General features: G+C 39.1%; 1 protein-coding gene across 2 annotated transcripts; it reads right to left on the reverse strand.

Moving 5' to 3' along the window:
* Positions 1-296: 296 nt before the first annotated feature.
* On the reverse strand, positions 297-16,892 carry UCHL5 (ubiquitin C-terminal hydrolase L5). 2 transcript variants are annotated; one of them, XM_071435997.1, is made up of 11 exons: positions 16,669-16,892; positions 15,270-15,333; positions 13,103-13,208; positions 5,962-6,087; positions 5,816-5,877; positions 5,607-5,737; positions 4,199-4,262; positions 3,028-3,130; positions 2,489-2,602; positions 2,220-2,318; positions 297-898 (listed from the first exon to the last, which is right to left on the reverse strand). In XM_071435997.1, the coding sequence occupies exons 1-11, from the start codon at positions 16,748-16,750 to the stop codon at positions 854-856; spliced, it is 996 nt and encodes a 331-aa protein (XP_071292098.1). In that variant the 5' UTR covers positions 16,751-16,892; the 3' UTR covers positions 297-853. The 2 variants fall into 2 exon arrangements, with proteins under 2 accessions (XP_071292098.1, XP_071292099.1); XM_071435998.1 differs by lacking the exon at positions 2,489-2,602.
* Between the last annotated feature and the right edge of the window lie 198 nt (positions 16,893-17,090).

The raw sequence follows: 17,090 nt of genomic DNA on the forward strand, positions 1-17,090 counted from the left end.
TTCCCCAGGTATTTCCTTTGGTTTGTGGGACACAGCAACACTGTCATCAACAATAATCTTCCATACACCTTTTTCCTTAGATTGCTTCTCCAAGTTAAAAAAAGCGCAGTGCTTTAAAGACTTATATTGAACATACTCCAGAAGAGGAACACCTTATATCCAAGAATATTAACTCCCCAAAATAATAGTGTCCCTTCTTTCTACCTTGAATTTAGAATGCATATACTCAAGTCACAAGGCTGATGACCTCCATAGCCTAATCATCTTGTCCCATAATAAAATACCACAGAAAAAAGTTTGCCAAAATAAAAATGGGAATATTTATTATCTTTTCTACTAAAGCAATGCAGTTCTTTTGAGATTATACATTGGTCTTTGCAAATGTTTCTACAGCTAAATTAATACTTTTCCATTTTGTAAAAAAATTAGACACATACTTCATAAAAACAGACACAGGCTATGTCACCGAACAACTGGAAGGATTGTAACTGTTAGTAGGGATGAGCAAAGAAAGCTCATGCTTATACTTAAACCTCTGGCATTTGTATCATTATCATGTTCAAGTGGGACAGAATGGGGACATTTTCCTTGCACATTTCTGGGTCCACTTCCCAAGCTTTCAGACAGACTGTTAAATACTGAATGTGACCAGGAGAACCTAAACATTGCTCAGCAGTACTACATGCACAAGATGCAGGGGAAGGAGAGTCAGACCCATGCAAACAGTACAAGACAAACCATTACAACTGGCAAACGTGCACTGGACAAAAATTGAAGTTTATGAAAAGCTTTATTTGTTGTCATGAAAATAGTATCAGAAGCAAGTAACTGTATGGGTTTTGCAAAGTCATCTTCATTTGGCCTCCTGAGCTTTCTTGGCATTCTGTTTTTCTTTTGCCTAGAAAACAAGTGGAGATGATGTCAAGCTTTAACAAGATGAAAATCATTCTGGAGTGTTGAATGACTACACATTACATTTCTGAATATTAAAAATATGCTGGAAAAAGAAAAATTTAAATGTTAATTTGGACCCTTCAGAAGCATCCTACTACTATTTTACTAGGTTAGTGTATCAAGCCTTTTAAGAACAAATATAGGTTTAAATAAATTATGCAAAAGAAATGGATTAGGTAACTTATGTAGGGGAAAAGCACAATTTTAAAAACATAATTTAAACCTTCATTTTTCATACTTCCATACCAATTTCATTTAACACAGAAAAAACTCTTCCTAATGGAAACATTTTATGTCACAAGATGACACCACACTCAGACATACAGATGATCACAACTGAACTCTGAAATGCACCAAGATCTTAGTGGTTTAGATCTTTCAAATAAGTGGAAAAAACCCCCACAAAAGCTACTGTCAAAATATTTGCAGACAGATTCTCCTAACTTATATCAATCATAAATAATTCAAACTGGTAAGGAACTGGAACTTTTTTCCTTATGAATTTACTTAAGAAACAGATTGGGCAAGAAGAGGGGACAACTCAGAAGCAATATTGGCCAACAGCTTTCTGTCAAAATATTAGTTAATTCTGAATCAGTGGCTTGTTGCCACTTATTGAAGTGAACAGAACAGCTGAATCTAATTCAGTGATTTAGAATTAAGATCTGTTACCACCAATTCACTGGTAATTTACTTGTGAAAGCAGCTTGATGGGCATCATCAACGACTTCTGTTAACATCAAACTGGATTAAAACTTCACAAGTCACTCTCTTAAAAACTACCAGCAAATGTACCTTCCTAAATAAATTCAGCTAAAGAATGTACTCATTAAATCACACACAGCTCTTTTTTCATTATACTAATTCAGAGATCCTTTCTCAGTGAGTATAAAATCAGGGATCCTGCCTCTGGCACTCAAGCATAAGTGCACACCAGCACAGAGCTGAGTATAATTCAAGTACTTGACCAGTTTAATAACCCTGCCAAAATGGCAGACACACTTATTTATTCAGGTTTTAATACAAACCTTAGCAGTAAGTCAATGTTAACAGCCAGATAGCTGTTATGAGTAAATGTAAATGAGCAGTAAATGAGCATAGGAGCAGGGAAAAGGGAGGGACTGAATTCCCAGCATTGTGCCATGACTGCCACAGCAGTGCAGGGAGCTGTCCCTGGCCAAAGAACTTGGAAGAATAAATGACATGGGCTCTTTTATTTAAAAGAGAAGGTATGAAGAATATACTATCAGCTAGGAAATACTCACTTTTTCTACTAAGGGTATTAACTGCTGGTGCTCTGCTAGAGTCTTTAACAATTCCATGATGAAAGGCAGGTAGTTATGTTTTCTTCTAATATTTTCAATCTAAAAATAAATTAAAAGCATTAACAGAATTATTATATAGCTGAACTATCTTCTAGTCCCCATCCATTTCCTTCACATTAATTGCAAAGCTCCCACATATATACATATAAAAGCTGACTTGATCTTAGAACTGTTCCAATAATTTCATCAGAAAAGCAAAGACTACATACCTTATATCTTTTTAATTTTTGGTTCTCTTCTTCAATTAACATCTGGTATTTTGCAACTTCTGATTGTATAGAACTTAACATATTACTACTTTGATCTGTATCCATAGGCTCCTCCTTCCACAAAACAAAAATTTAAATGGATGATGTTACTCCATTTTTAAATTTCACTTTTTAAAAAGCAAGTTTTGTCTCAAGGGTATTTCTATCACATAAAGATGCAGTTTTGTTTACCATTATAGGTACATACCAGGAATTTCTGCAGTTAGTTACAAGCAGGGACTGGGAAAAAAAACCAGTTCCAGCACCAGAGCAAATGAGTTAAGGCAGAAAGTCCAAATATCATGGTCAACACTGTGCTGAGTGCTCAGCTCAGAGCTGCAGCACTGAGTGCATCCACACTGTGCTGGACACATCTCTAGCAATCACTCCCTGCTTTTTTGGCTGCTGCTCCATTGGGAGCAAGGAAGGGAAGTGAATAGTAAAGCCAACACACAGAACTGTCAGGGAAATACTTAAGCAATTTAAATTGCATGGCCTACCTCTGCCAGTTGCTGCTGTAGCTCTGCAATCCTCTGCTCATATATCATCTTCCTGTCAGACACAATAGCCATCAGGTTAAACCTTATCTCACCTTCACTGTATCTAAATGAGGAACAGAAAAACAAAACAACAAAGACAACCCGCTTTCAAAATTAGGTACCAACATGACAACTCAAAAGCCCCCTTTCTTGATTTCATTTCATGGAAACAAAATTTTAAATAGGTCTATTAAATTAAGTTGTGCTACTGATCCAATCTTGTTACAAAATAAAATCAGACCACAAATGAACTCTATCCAATGTGTAACTCCTAATTACCTTCTGTCCCCAAAATTTACTATTCCTGTCTGTGGTCACAAAATAAATACGGAAACTGTCCAAAAAAGAAAAGAAAACATGACAACAGAACTTACAGAAGATTCTTCACACAATAGTTTTCACTTTTTCATTACTATTACATGTTAGAAAATATTGGAGACTTCTCCACACAGTGTGAGAAATACATTCAACAATTAGACTAGCGGGCCTTTTGGAGGTTAAGTTCTCCAAAAACAACTTCATAGTCCTGTTTTGCTTATAAAAAAAAAAAAAGTCTTCAAGCAAAAACTTAGAATTGTTTTCTAAAAATGGCAGAAAATCAACTTTTGTTCTAATAAATTTGGGACTGCAGTTTGGAAACAGAGTTAAGAAGTAGCAAAGTTCAACAGTATGTTTTTCTAGCTTAAATTTCTAAGACAAGCCATTCCGAATGAAAACTTCAGAACTCTAAATACCAGCTGTATGGACAGAATGACTATCTAATAATTTGAAATGCATAGGCAAATGTTATTCATGGTCATGTCACTCTTAGCTTTCACTCACAAAGATCCACAGCTGTGCAACAGATAACAATCTTCTTTTCCAGAGCACTCGTAGGATCTCTCTTCACTACACAGACACCTACTTGGATTAATAATGCAGCAGCCCAGTGTATTTGAGATTTATCTATCATCGCATTTGCCTCATGTTGGGCAACAGGTTCTCAAGTCACACACTGATATGCATAAAGAAATGATGCCTAAGTGTCATTGCTTAGAAATTCAGCAGCAATCCTTTAACTGAAGGAAGTTAAGACAAAGGAATTTTCAGGCATAGGGAAGGTGCTATATTTAAAGGCATCACGACCATTTACTTTTGTATGCGCTTCTCTATGACGGGCCGCACTGCACTTATCCAGTCATCCTGATGGCATGCACCTGGGGGAAACACAGGAAAAATTCATCATCTTTGCAAAGTTTAACAAAGGAAAAAATTCAGTATCATGGCAAAATTTATTTCAAAGTTGACTCATATCATTCAGGCTTATGCAGCAACTTCAGAGTATGTAACAAGTTTTTCCTTAGCTACTGCAGTCTGAAATTACTTAGTTGGTTTTTCAGGAGGTGGAAGATGTTTTATTAATAGCAATATTTAGATAATGCAGTGACCAAAGCAATGGAACAAAACTAAATTTTAAGGGCATAAGCAGCTAACACCTGTTTTGCTGATAACAAGTAATAATGGGGGGGGGAAAGTATGTTACATAGTATTTTTATGACACAAGGAGAATTAGTTGGTATGACAACATTGAAGTAGACAGCAAAGGAAAACACTATGGACAGGTACAGTTATTTAATATTCAACTCTTGATTTTGTCTGTGTGGATGCAATACAATGTTAAAAAGTCAGGCAGAAAGAAAAACCATAAAAGGATATACGATAGAGAATTTGATTTCAAGTTACATGACAAGATACCCAGAGGTAATTTCCTAAGTTGAAAATGCCTCTTTTGCAATTTCAAGACCTTAAAGTAAATTTAGAGACTCAATCTTGTGACCACACAAATGATGTTACTGTTAGGTCTGAAGACTGTGCAGTACCTCTGGACAGACTAAAGACAAGATTAAGCAGCAAGCTGTAGCTCAGCCTAAACATAAATAAAATTGTCAACAAATCTGGGAAAACACTCTGGGAATGGAGTGTGGAACATGTTGTTGGCAATGTATCAGACTCTAAAGTACAGACACTCTGCACAAGCAGTGCAGAGCTTTTCAAGACTCAACAGGGCACATATATCTCAAGAAAGATTACAAAACAGAAGCCTGTCTTACAGAGAACAAAGCTATTTTCTTTTAAACCATTAGGGAAACACTTGATATCTGAGAAGAAAGAGGGCAGTGTGTAAACACAAGCCACATAAAGGAAAAAAAGTGTCTGGAGTCAGCTGTATATATTCTCCCTTTATGTAAACTTCTGTCTTGCAACAAAACTATCAAGGTTTTGGAAGGGATTGCAGGACCTGACCATTTGATTACTACATGAAAAGAGAGAAAGCATCAGAGACATGGAGGAAGCAGGGAGGAAATTATATTTTCAGACCAACAAAACTAAAACAATACAAATGACTGCAAGGAAGTACAAGTCTACAGCACATTCAGAAAACTTTCAAGATATTCTTTATTTTAATAAATAATTTGCATTGAGTCTATAACATATGACCAATTTATTGCAAAAAGCCATTGTTAAAATAAAGAATGTCCAGCAAAAATGTAAAAAGTTACCTAAATCAATCGGTCCTTCCCTTAAGCCATCTAGCTCATATAGCCTCCCATTAACAGGAACATAGCTTACAAAGTGAAAGGCATCTTCTTCCTTTGCTGAAGACTTTGCATCAAACTCAAACATCTGTTGTCTGCAAAGAAAATTTAAAAATTTTCTGAGATTAAAAAGGATTTGCTCAAATTTTGGCCAGATTTAAAACATATGTTACCTGGCAAAACTGTTGTGAACTTGCCGAATCACTTCTGAGTTGCTCAGTGCCAAACCTTTCATCTGAAAGGAAGAAACAAAACATCTGTGAACCACCACAGCTGTAACACTGTGACACTCAAAATGCAGAAAACACTGGTCACTCACTGCAGCATCAAAGCTTTGGGAAAATTCTTTAAATTCTGACAAGGTCTCTCCTAGATGAATGTCTTGATGAGCACAGTTTAACAGCACACTTACTATGGCTTGAGTTGCACAGGCATTATTTATGACCTAGAAAAAAGCATGGAGAATTTGGTCAGCATTGGTGAGAAAAGTTCACTCCAAACTGTGTTTGCTTTTGTTACACACACACTTTCTATGCTGATTCACATTAGAGCTGCACCCTAACACAGACTGGATTTGCTGCCTGGATAGCTACAGAAAAGCCCCTGCTATGGTAAAATCAGCTCTGCATGCTGTCATATACAATTCACTGATAAAACTCATCTTTCACAGCTGTCCTCAGAAACTGTCATTCCACTGCCTCACCATCTCTCTAAAATGATTAATGAAAGGCATAGAAGAAAGGCAAAAATCCTTGGATCCCTGTGGAAAAACACAAAGTAATATTCAAAGCAAATTGCCCAAATTGTGTTATCTATGGCCTTAAAAAAAAAGTCAACTGTCCCAAGAAAAATCCTACAAATAATAAGATCTCCTACTAGGAGTAAGAGGTCAGAAAATTTAATTTGAAGCAATAAAATACATTATGGAACTTAAAATTGTTATTAAAAGGTTTTATTGGACAAAAAATTTCAAGTATTCTAGGTAAAAGCATTCCAGGATGTAGATATTGTTTAAATGATGGTTAACTGAATAACATACTTGCCCAATACAGCTATCCTTTTCAAGTTAAAGTTACTAGTTGAACATTTCAGTGTTAAATATTCCACTTTGAGAAAATATAAACAACCCCCTTTGTATTAAAGTCATGTCTTGAATGTTGTTTACCAATAACCAAAGTAAAACACTGTATTTAAAGAAAGAAGCTGCAAAGATTATTTAATATAATCTGAGATTTAACGAAATGCACTGTTATCAAATGGTATGAGGCCATAATACAAGACTTTATATTAGCAGTTTTTTCTCAGAGAGCTATAGGTTAGGAATGAGTAATGTATCATTAGTCTTTGAGACTATTTTGCAATTGAAAATGCTACTTAAAACTTTCAGAGAGGATGTGACTTTTGTATAAGAATATGAAAATTAGTTCAGGGTAGTGAATGTGAAACCACTTCCAACAAGAAAGGAGAAAAAAACCAAAAAAAAACCCCCAAAAAGCAAAGAAAAAACCCAAGAAATCCTTTTCACAATCAAGGCTAGTCCTAACAAAGGAAAACCTAGTATGTTAATACTAAAAGCCATATCATAAATTTATTTTCTATACTTCAGAGTGTTCTCAGTTCAGATTATGTATATATGCAGATGATAAATAATAAAACACTTCTTAATTTAAGAAAAATGCTATCTAGTTCACTTAAACAGTAATCAAGGGAGTCAACTACACATTCAGAACAGATTACAGCAGCCAAAACTGAAATTAAACCAAGTGCAGGTACACCAGCTAAGGGCTAGAATACACAGGTGCAAAATAAAAGACATAAAAGGAAAATCCATCAAGGGCAGAGAAATAATGAACCAGCAGCAGAAAAACTCAAACCCCCAGAGCAGCAGAATGGCATACTTTGAATTACACTGTAACTTAGGAAAAAGAACTAAAGACTGAGATACAGCTAAAGAATGTCAGCAGAGACAGTGGTAAGGTAGTGCTAGGATGAAAGCAGGGTAGTCTCAAGTGCATCAGAGTGGGTGAAGCTGATGCAGTGTAATTAAGCTGACAGAAGCAGGAGAAGGCACAGACAGGAGAAGGCACAGTGCTGATGCACTGTCAGAACAGTGCTGCTACAATGGAGGCAGGCTCACTACAGCAAACTGTATTTGTAAATGACAATTAATACAGGGCATTATAGGAGAGACAAGACTGAATGGCAACTAATTTTGCTGAAAAATCAAGATGGAACAACCAGTTGCTCTTTGCAGACAACTCAATAATGGCTTCAAAATAAGGAAAGGAAATTTACCAAGATTTTGTATAGCAGGATACAAAAGCTTGAAACAGAAAATAAAATCAGAGGGAAAATTAGACTTTGCAAAGAATTAATGGGCTCATCTAATATTGGCCTTCAAGCATATTTTGTATTCCAACTACATCATGAAATGAGTCTGATGAAGTACATAGGGACCAAACCAAACAAAGTCTGACTGCTAGAAAACACTGCAAAAGATGTGGATCTGAGGGCAACAGCCTGCAGCTGGTGAAATGAAAATACATTACAGAAATACATTCTAGCACTTCAGTGAAGTGAGAGGCAGGAGTTAAGGAAAAGGCAGCAATAACAGTCCTGTAGCAGAGGAATAGAAGGAAATGCAGGTGATGTGCATAAAAATCCAGTGTGTTCCTGGGTGTAGATGACACAGGAGAACACCAAGATGGAACAAGGGAATCTCGAGCTTGGTGGCTCACAGACAAGGTGAGGAGTGCACAGTGAGGCTGTGACTGCAGGACCAAATGCAGGCAAGTGTGGGATTTATTTGTCCCATGCACACAGCCAGTCCAGCACTGCTCCACACACAACCTGGAGAACCCTTCAGGATACCCATCTCTCATTCCCAGTGTGTCTCTTACTTAGGGTGCCTCAGCATTAGCAGAAAACATTATTTGCATTTAGGTAACATGATAATAAATGCAAGTTGTTCCCAAAAGATTTTTATTTGGACTTGGGGATTTAGAGGATTTTCTGTATTTGTCCAGAAATACCAACATTTGCTTGGCTATTTCTATCCAGGAAGTCTCGGTGAGGTTAGATTAGATTGATCAATAAGCAAGACTCCAACTTAAAGCAGACACTCATAGTTAAAAGACTGTGTAGGCAAAAGTTCAAGGTGTATTTTACAATACTTGAAAGAAAACTGTAACATATATATACAGAAATGTATCAAGAGAGGATTGACCTATCCCCAAGTGAAGCTCAGCTTCAACTGAGGAACCACTTGATTAGGCTACTCTAAGTAAGATGCACCACTTCCTAAGCATGCACCTTTCTCTAGGGATCAAATCTGACCTTTCAGATCAACTTAAGGCAGAAGCACTTGAAATTCTTGACTCACATCTTCTACCTGATGGATTTTGTATTTTGCTTTTCAAAAAAGCTGTGGACAAGCCTGTGTTGCAATTGGTAGTATAACCAGCAAATTCACTTACAGAACATTCCAACGTTATAGAACAGTTGGTTTTACAGAGCTTAACATGAAAAATTCAGCATTAGCACGCAGGTCCACAAATTATTCTTGTTTAGAAACCCAATATTATTTTTTCAATTTAAATTTTGTTAGAGTACAGATATAATCTTTCTACAGCTATATTCACTTACTGAAAATCTCTTTCTGATTTGTTTCATGTCTTGATGTTGTACTTCTTGTAAGTTATCTGTTATCCCAAACTTAGCTTTAACATAGATATCTGGTCTATCTTAATGTTACCAAATCTGAAAAGATCATTTGAGTTTGAAATCAATTAAGTACTGGAAATGTAAAAAAATACATATACTTCCATTAGTGCCATAAACATAACTAGAGACCAATGGTTTGTTATTAACAGTATCATTTATAAGACACTCCTTCTGAAGGTATTCCCAATTAATGAATTTAATGTTCTGTCATGACAATGCAAAATAAAATAAACACATGGCACCTAGGAAAGGCAGGATACCAATAGTTCCATAGTAAAAGCTGAAGAATTTATTAAACTCAAAAGAAGTAGTTTCAGATCTGCAACAATGGCATTCTTTTTTGTCCAGAGACACTGCTGCAGTGCTCAGCAGAGAATGCAGCTCCTCCAAAGAGTGTGGCAGGGAGCTGAATACATTGAGCAGCTGTAATCATGTATCCATTGTGTGTGAAAACAACAGCAGGGGCCCAACTGAAGCAACACAGAAATCAGGAAATTCTGAGTTAAGGCTGAAACTGTATCCTTAACTCACCTCACGGTGCCTATGTATCCTAGCTCAAAGGGTATGTAAGATCATCCCGAGTTCTCTGGCCTCAACTAGAGGACCAAACCATACCTAGGCACAACAGGGAGGCCAAATTTAACATGAGTGCACATCAAAGTGACTATTAAAAAACACCCCTTTAATATGCATGCACACAAGACAGACTTCAAAATTCAACCCCCCAACAGAGTGGTGATGTAACTTGGAACAAGATCTAGTTGCCATTTGGAATTCAACTACAACATCACTATGGAAGTGGAAATGAGGAAAATGGGAGCATGCACAAGCTTCTTACCAAAACCATGTCTCCTAGTGCAATTTTCAAGATGTTTTACTAGACAGTTTGAGAGATGTAGCCTTTTAACTCTATTTAGAGTTCCCCATAATGAAACAATTTTAAAAATTGAACAAATAATAAAATTGAACAGAAACAAAATTTATCTTCTCTACTCAACTCTTGTTATATATTAACAGTAACCTTGTCTTGCTCACACAGGATTCAAGAAAACACTTGAAAACATGCCTGGAGTAAAACCAATTGTACCCAATGTCTTTAGATGGGGACATTTAAAAGAAGAAAACGTGAGAAAAGAAAGAGAGGCAAAGACTTGTTGAGATTTTTCAGGCTCCAGTGTCATGACAGTTTTGAAGATACAGATCAACAGATCAATAACCTTAAATGTCATAAAAATTGCCCTAACCAATCTATTTGTTCTGGGATTCCAGCCTACAAATGAACATAGTGTAATTTTACATCATCCCTTTTGTAATGAAGAAAAAGGTCTTCTGGAAAGACCCTCAAAGCAAGCATAAAATTTGGCTTAAAACATACAGAGGAAATAAAAAATACACATGAACCCAGCTGCAAGATGGCTGGGAGGACTTGCTCTTTCACAACACAAATATTCAATACCAATGCTCATCTTGCTTTGTGCTCCTGGGTGACTCAGACAGATCCAGACTGTGGTTTTGAGAAGTGCAGTAACTTCAGCACTACCACAAAGAACCCCCTGTTCTCTCACTTAGCAGTTTTGTCCTGCCCAGACCTGCTGAACAGACACATCTCACAGTACAGCAGAGACCAGCCCAGATACCATGCACAGAGGGATGAGCTGGGGGATGAGTTTCACTGCCTCACAGAGTTAAACAGATTCCTCCAAGATATCCAAAGCAGTTTCTTTCTGTTGACTTTTAGTAATAATTTCTCTGTACCTATTTCTAGTTGTTCAGTCACAATAGCTCAGTTCAGGCAAAACTGAACTGATATGAAACACAAGCATATAGATGTCTTCAAGGAATGTCTTAATTTTGCAAAGCCACTGCACTTGACTGACAGATAACAATAAAAAATGAAAAATATTCTAATTCTAAACTTTTTGCAAACGACTTTTGAAACATCTCTTCCACGCCATCAAGTGGCATAACCAGGCAGTACTATTATAAGAGTCAACATTTCTAGAAATTGCTTTCCACGCTAAAATTAAGAGTCACTCCAGCACACTCTCTTTAAAGGCAGCAGGTAAAGGAAAGGGACAATTAAAAATGAAGTTTCAGCTTAAGAACACATTAAAATATGAGTGCTTCAAATAAGACCATAAAATAAAGAAGACTTTTCACTGTTAGCCTTTAATTTTGTGGGGTTTGTTATCAAATCTAACATTATCCAAATTTTGTGATGTACATTCTGCAATCTCATCTTAAAGCTCAAGAGAGCTCCTCTTAGCTATTGCCTTGAAACACAGTGTCAAGCTTCATAAAAAGGAAGGAAGTGGAAAAGGCAAAAGAAGTGGAGCAAGCAGACAAATGCTTTGAAACTTTTCAGCATTCACAAGAACAGCAATTCTAGGACAACCTCAGCTACTCACAGGAAACAAGATGAAACCCTTAGAGTGAGGGAAAATTCACCTTCACTTTAAAATAAAAAAAAAAAAAACCAACATCCTCCAAAGCAATCCCTCTCTAGACTCCAATCACAGCAATCTCCTCCCACCATGGAACTACCTTTTGAAAGTTGCATCAGGATTTTCTCTGAGTTCTTTGCCTCATGGCTGTTCTTTGGTTACAGCCCAAGGGTACTAACAGTATGTTTGGTTAGGTAGAAATCACAACCTAAACCAGTGTCTGTGAGAGCTACCAAACTACAATTAATAAACTGCTACTGATCACTGCATCATAAAGATCTTGGGCAGTGCTTGGAAGGACTCAAGAGCTACAGCAGGGGAAGAATGAAGAGAAGCAGCATTAAAAAAGCTGATCCACAACAGCATGATCATAAAAGGAATGAAACAGAAGTGCAGGTACAGAGTGGCCAGGATGGCTATTTGGATTGTTTTCCATATTTCTATACTTTTACCTGGAAGTGTGAAGAGATTTTTTCATATCCTGAAATTTACATTCAAAATTTGCATTTCTGATGGGAAATAAAACAAAAAAAAAAACCTACAAAAAAAAAAAAAAAGCCCACCAAACCCCCCAACAACTAGACCATGTAAGAGTCTTCACAGAAATCCTAATAATTTGCCCTTTGATGTCAATGTTTTGCAATAAACACCCATATTAAAATACTCCTGCTTTCATTCTGATCACTTTCTCTTGCTTTTTTTTCTTGCAAAAAATGCACCCAGCAGTCTGTTAACTCTAAGACAAAATTTCAGTACTACTCTGTATTTAATAAAACACAATGGACTACATCAGCTAAACCAATTTTCCAGTGATTTCTAATTTAAATTCACCTTTCCGATTTGAATGCTTAAAACTTGCATGCCAAAATGGTCTGCAAACCCTTGAAGGAAAGCATATACTGCCCCAGCTTCAGAGCACTTGAGAAAAGTAAGAAATAAAAACAGAACCAAAATAAATTTCTTCCAACAAGTTGTTGAAAGTGGTTTCAAAAGATGTAATTTGCTCATCCTGCTGAGAACATTTACCAAGTCACTTCTGCACAGAAGACTGAGTTACTTTATGGGTGAGAGCTGACAAATAAATAAGAACTTTACTCTTCCAGAGCTGCAATTCTTGTCTGACTTGACAGATCAAACTGATTTGCTTTGTCAATACACAGCTCCTACTCTCCGAATTTGCTGATTCTGCAAAATATTAATTTCTGTGTAGACATTAATAAAAAATAGGGTTCTTTTTGGTATTAAAAGTTATGTTTCATCACATATCTGAAACAATTACTTAATTTCTCATACCTGCTTAGCAAAAAATATTGTATCCAGTCTGGAATCCTGGACAACAGAACCCGCTGGCTCCTCTCCGGGCTGCCACTTGAAGAGAAAAATCAGCCCATGTACTGGCCTGAAAAACAAAATTTATAGTAAAAAGGTCACCAAGACTAATGAAAAATATTAAAATTATCTGTACTGTAGTTTACTGTATGCTGGTATAGTAATTCTGTTAATTCTTTCTAAATACCAGGAACTTACACTGAAATTTTCAGATATGCTCTTTTAATTAGGCAGAAGACAATTCAGGCTTCTTTCTGTAAATGCTAAACAATCCTAATCTGAATTAGCCTTTAGCCACTAATTCTCAAAATTCAGGACCAGTTTTCCTGGTTACTGCACGTTTTATAGTTGCAGAACTCTCATTTGAATTGGTTAGTGATAAACAGCTATCAAAGCAAATATCAGTCATACACAAGAGCAGGAACAAATGTTTTGGTAATCCTTCTAGACACAGATGAAATGCCCAAAGAGGAGCTCTCCCAAAACTTCATGCTTTGAGTTAGCTCACCAACAAGTAAGAGAAACCCAGTTTTCTCTTCTAGAAAAAATGTGTTTTGCCTTTCAGACTGCTTGTCTTTTACTACATGTTGCACTGTATTTAGTATTCCCAGAACACAGAAATTTATCAGTAAAGGAAATAGGTCTCACAAAATCTTCAGTTACGGTAAGACAAAAACTTATTCATTGACTTAAATCTAAGGTCATCACCAAAAAGAGGCCACAAATGGTTTTGCTACAAAAGACAAACATACACTTATAGTGCACAAGAAACTTTTCCTAAGCTCTGACCAGGAATCTGAGATGCATTTTTTCAAATTCTCTCAGTGGACCTGTGTCACAGCACTTGCCACAGTTGAGACAGCTACAATTAAATTGGGAGTATCACCACACAACTTCAGAAAGCTTCAACCCATACACAGTAACACCATGTCACTTCAGAAGGCTGCAAACTCTGCCCTTCTCGTTCTGTAGCCCAGCCTTTTATCCCCTCCCGTTGATGCCCTGCCCCTGTGTGCCTCTGCTCCCTTTGGTGGTTGCTCAGTGCCCCTGGGCACTCCATGGCTCATTGCTGTCAGTGCTGCTCACCTGCTGCTCACAGCTGCACCCACTGGGGATGAGGCTGGGCCAGCCCCACTCCCAACCACCACACACTGTGTGCCTACAGAGCTGCTGTTTGGAAAACAAAGATGCTTCTATATTCTTTCACTCCCAGTGTTTATACATTGTGTAAAATATTGCAGGTGTAAATGGGAAGGGAGGATGGAAGCTGGCCATCCCTCAGGACTAGAAAGACAAACATCTCCCAGGATATGCAAAGCTGTCACTTAATGAACAAACAGGTAAATGCTCTGATAGTGCAGGCAGCAAATAAACCAATTCATAGGTAACAGTTCTGCCATTCAGGTGTTGCTGGTCAAACATCTTCAGTCAAAAATTCTACAAGTACATCCTCTGTACCAATTCCTGCATCTTTTGAAAGATTAATCCTACAAGTATGGGATATTTGCACAAGATACAAGAGTATGATCCAGGTTAAATGATATTTTCCTCTTAAAATCCTGTATGTAAACATGGATAACAGCATGTTTACACATGGACAAAACATTAAAAGAATTAATGTTGCTTAATGAGGGCAAAATTGTTCCACATGACACAAGTTATAAAAAGCTTATTTGCCCTCACATCCATATGGAAGTGGTTCTGCAGGAAAAATGAGTTACAAAGGTATGTAAGCACTGGAAAATAATTTAAGACAACAGAGGTAACATCCTGGGATGTGAGGAGAGAGGGAGATAAAGCAAGGAACAGAAATTCACCCTAGAATTTGTTAAGAGCTGGAAGGCAAGCTAATGGAAAAATCATTAGAAATCTATTTCCACATTCTAGCTACTATCAGCATTTCTTTCAAAACCTGATTAAGCTAGATTAAGTACAAAGCATTAATGAAAAGCAATTTAACTGCCAGGTATTCCATTAAATCAAAATCCTAACAAACTTCTGTAGAAACTAAAGGAAAAAAACCACAAACACAAAATGCCCCAAACAAAAGATCCACCAAAAATACACCTGAGTTTAGTACACATTCTTTCAGAGAATTCAGACAAATGTGAATAAAAACCATGTGCCTTACTTCAATTTTTCAAAGTTCTCTGGCTCCAAGCTCCATATTTCTTCAACTTGTGCTCCTCTACAGCCTGAAATAAGGAAAAACAGAGGTTTCTTCAACTAGCTCATTTAAAAAGGGATGCAGCCAGTAAAGACAGACTTATGAAAGAAAACACAAAGACATTATGCAATATTTACAGCTAGTATATCCAGGCTATGGAAAAGTCTATCTGTGGGCTTTACAACAGACCTTGATTAAAAAAACCTGAACAAGACAGGCAGAGAAACTATTTCAGGAATTTCTGAACCTGTGTATGGGGATACTGTCTTTATAAGAGAGTTGCATTTAAAGAAGAAGCAAAGGAGCTTAAATATTTCTGATCACTTCGTGTCCTTTGCTTAACTGAAAACAAGACTGTTTATAAAGGCATTAGCAGCAAGCCCAAAGCAGAACTTTAAACACCTGTCTCCAGACAAAGACCTATGGTAGTAGACCAAAAATGCTATACACTCAAGCAAGACATTTGCCTAATACACAGCCAAAAGGTTTAAATATTTAGTATGTGGAAATTTCATTTATTAGCTAAATAAAAATATAAAAGAAGCATGTCTGGACTTTGTTGCTGAGAAAAAGACATGACAAACTATGAATCAATGAAACATGGAGTACAATAATTTTCCTTCTTTGGCTGAGAATAACCTGGCTGCTGTAATAACCATATATTCCCCAAAGATTTTAAACGCAATTCAACACAAAATTTAGCATTCTGGAAGGCCAGGCAGCCGCTTGCAGGCTACCCAGCCACTGCCAAGCCCCACAGCTCAGCCTAGGCACAGTCCTTTCTCTGAATGTCCTCACTCCTGGGGCTCTGTAACCCGAACACCTTCCCAGGGAAGTTCAGATCGGACATTCGGAGGAATTTTTTCAAAGGGCTGATGAGACGTTACAACGGGCTGCCCGGGGAAGTGACGGAGTCACTGCCCTGGAGGTGTTTAAGGAAAGACTGGACATGGCACTCAGTGCCCCGGTCTGGCTGACAAGGTGGTGCTGGGTCATAGCTTGGCCCCGAGGATCTGAGAAGCCCTTTGCAAGCTAAAGGACGCTGTGACTCTCCGCGGCACGTCCCTGCCGAGCGTCCCGCAGCAGAGCAGCAGGTGCCGGACCGAGGGCCGGGCCGGGCCGCACAGGCCGCGCTGGGGCCGGACTCGGCGGTGCCCGCAGGCGGCCGGGCCGGGCCAAGCCGGGCCAGGGACATCACGGAAGCCGCGCTCGCCGCCGGCAGCGCGTCCCAGCCCCTTCCCGGCCCCGCAGCAACCGAGCCCCGCATGCCCTCCCCGCCCGGCAGGGACAGCGGGCTCGCGCCCAGCGGTGCGGAGCAGCCCCGCGGAGCCCGCACCCCTGCCCGGCCCCGCTCGACCCTCACCGAAGCCCTTGATGAGCTCGGTGAAGACGCCCGGGTCGCTCTCCATGAGGCACCACTCGCCGGCGCTGCTGCCCCCGGACATGGCGGCACTGCCGCCGCTCAGGCTGCGAGGCCGAGCCGCGCCGCTCCCTTCCCGGCAGGACCCGCGCCGGGCACCGCCATGGAGAGGCGGGGCGGCCGCAGGAAGCGGCGAGCGGGACTGGATCCGGGGCAGCTGCGGGCGCGGGCGGCACCGCCCCGGCCGCGGCAGGGCCGCGCCGCGCCTCGGGGACGCGCTGCGGGGCGGCTCGGGGGCGGACGGCGGCTGCGGGGCCCTCGGGCGGCGCGGCGGGGAGCGGGGCCGGCCCCGAGCATGGCTCCATCCGGGCACCGCGCGGGGGGCGCGGCCCCATCCGGGTCCCGGCGATGCTGTCGGGGCGCGG

Source organism: Agelaius tricolor, unplaced genomic scaffold (genome assembly GCF_023055355.1).
Source record: "Agelaius tricolor isolate 1412-34295 unplaced genomic scaffold, bAgeTri1.0.p SCAF_11, whole genome shotgun sequence".
In the NCBI taxonomy this organism is placed as follows: Eukaryota; Metazoa; Chordata; class Aves; order Passeriformes; family Icteridae; genus Agelaius; species Agelaius tricolor.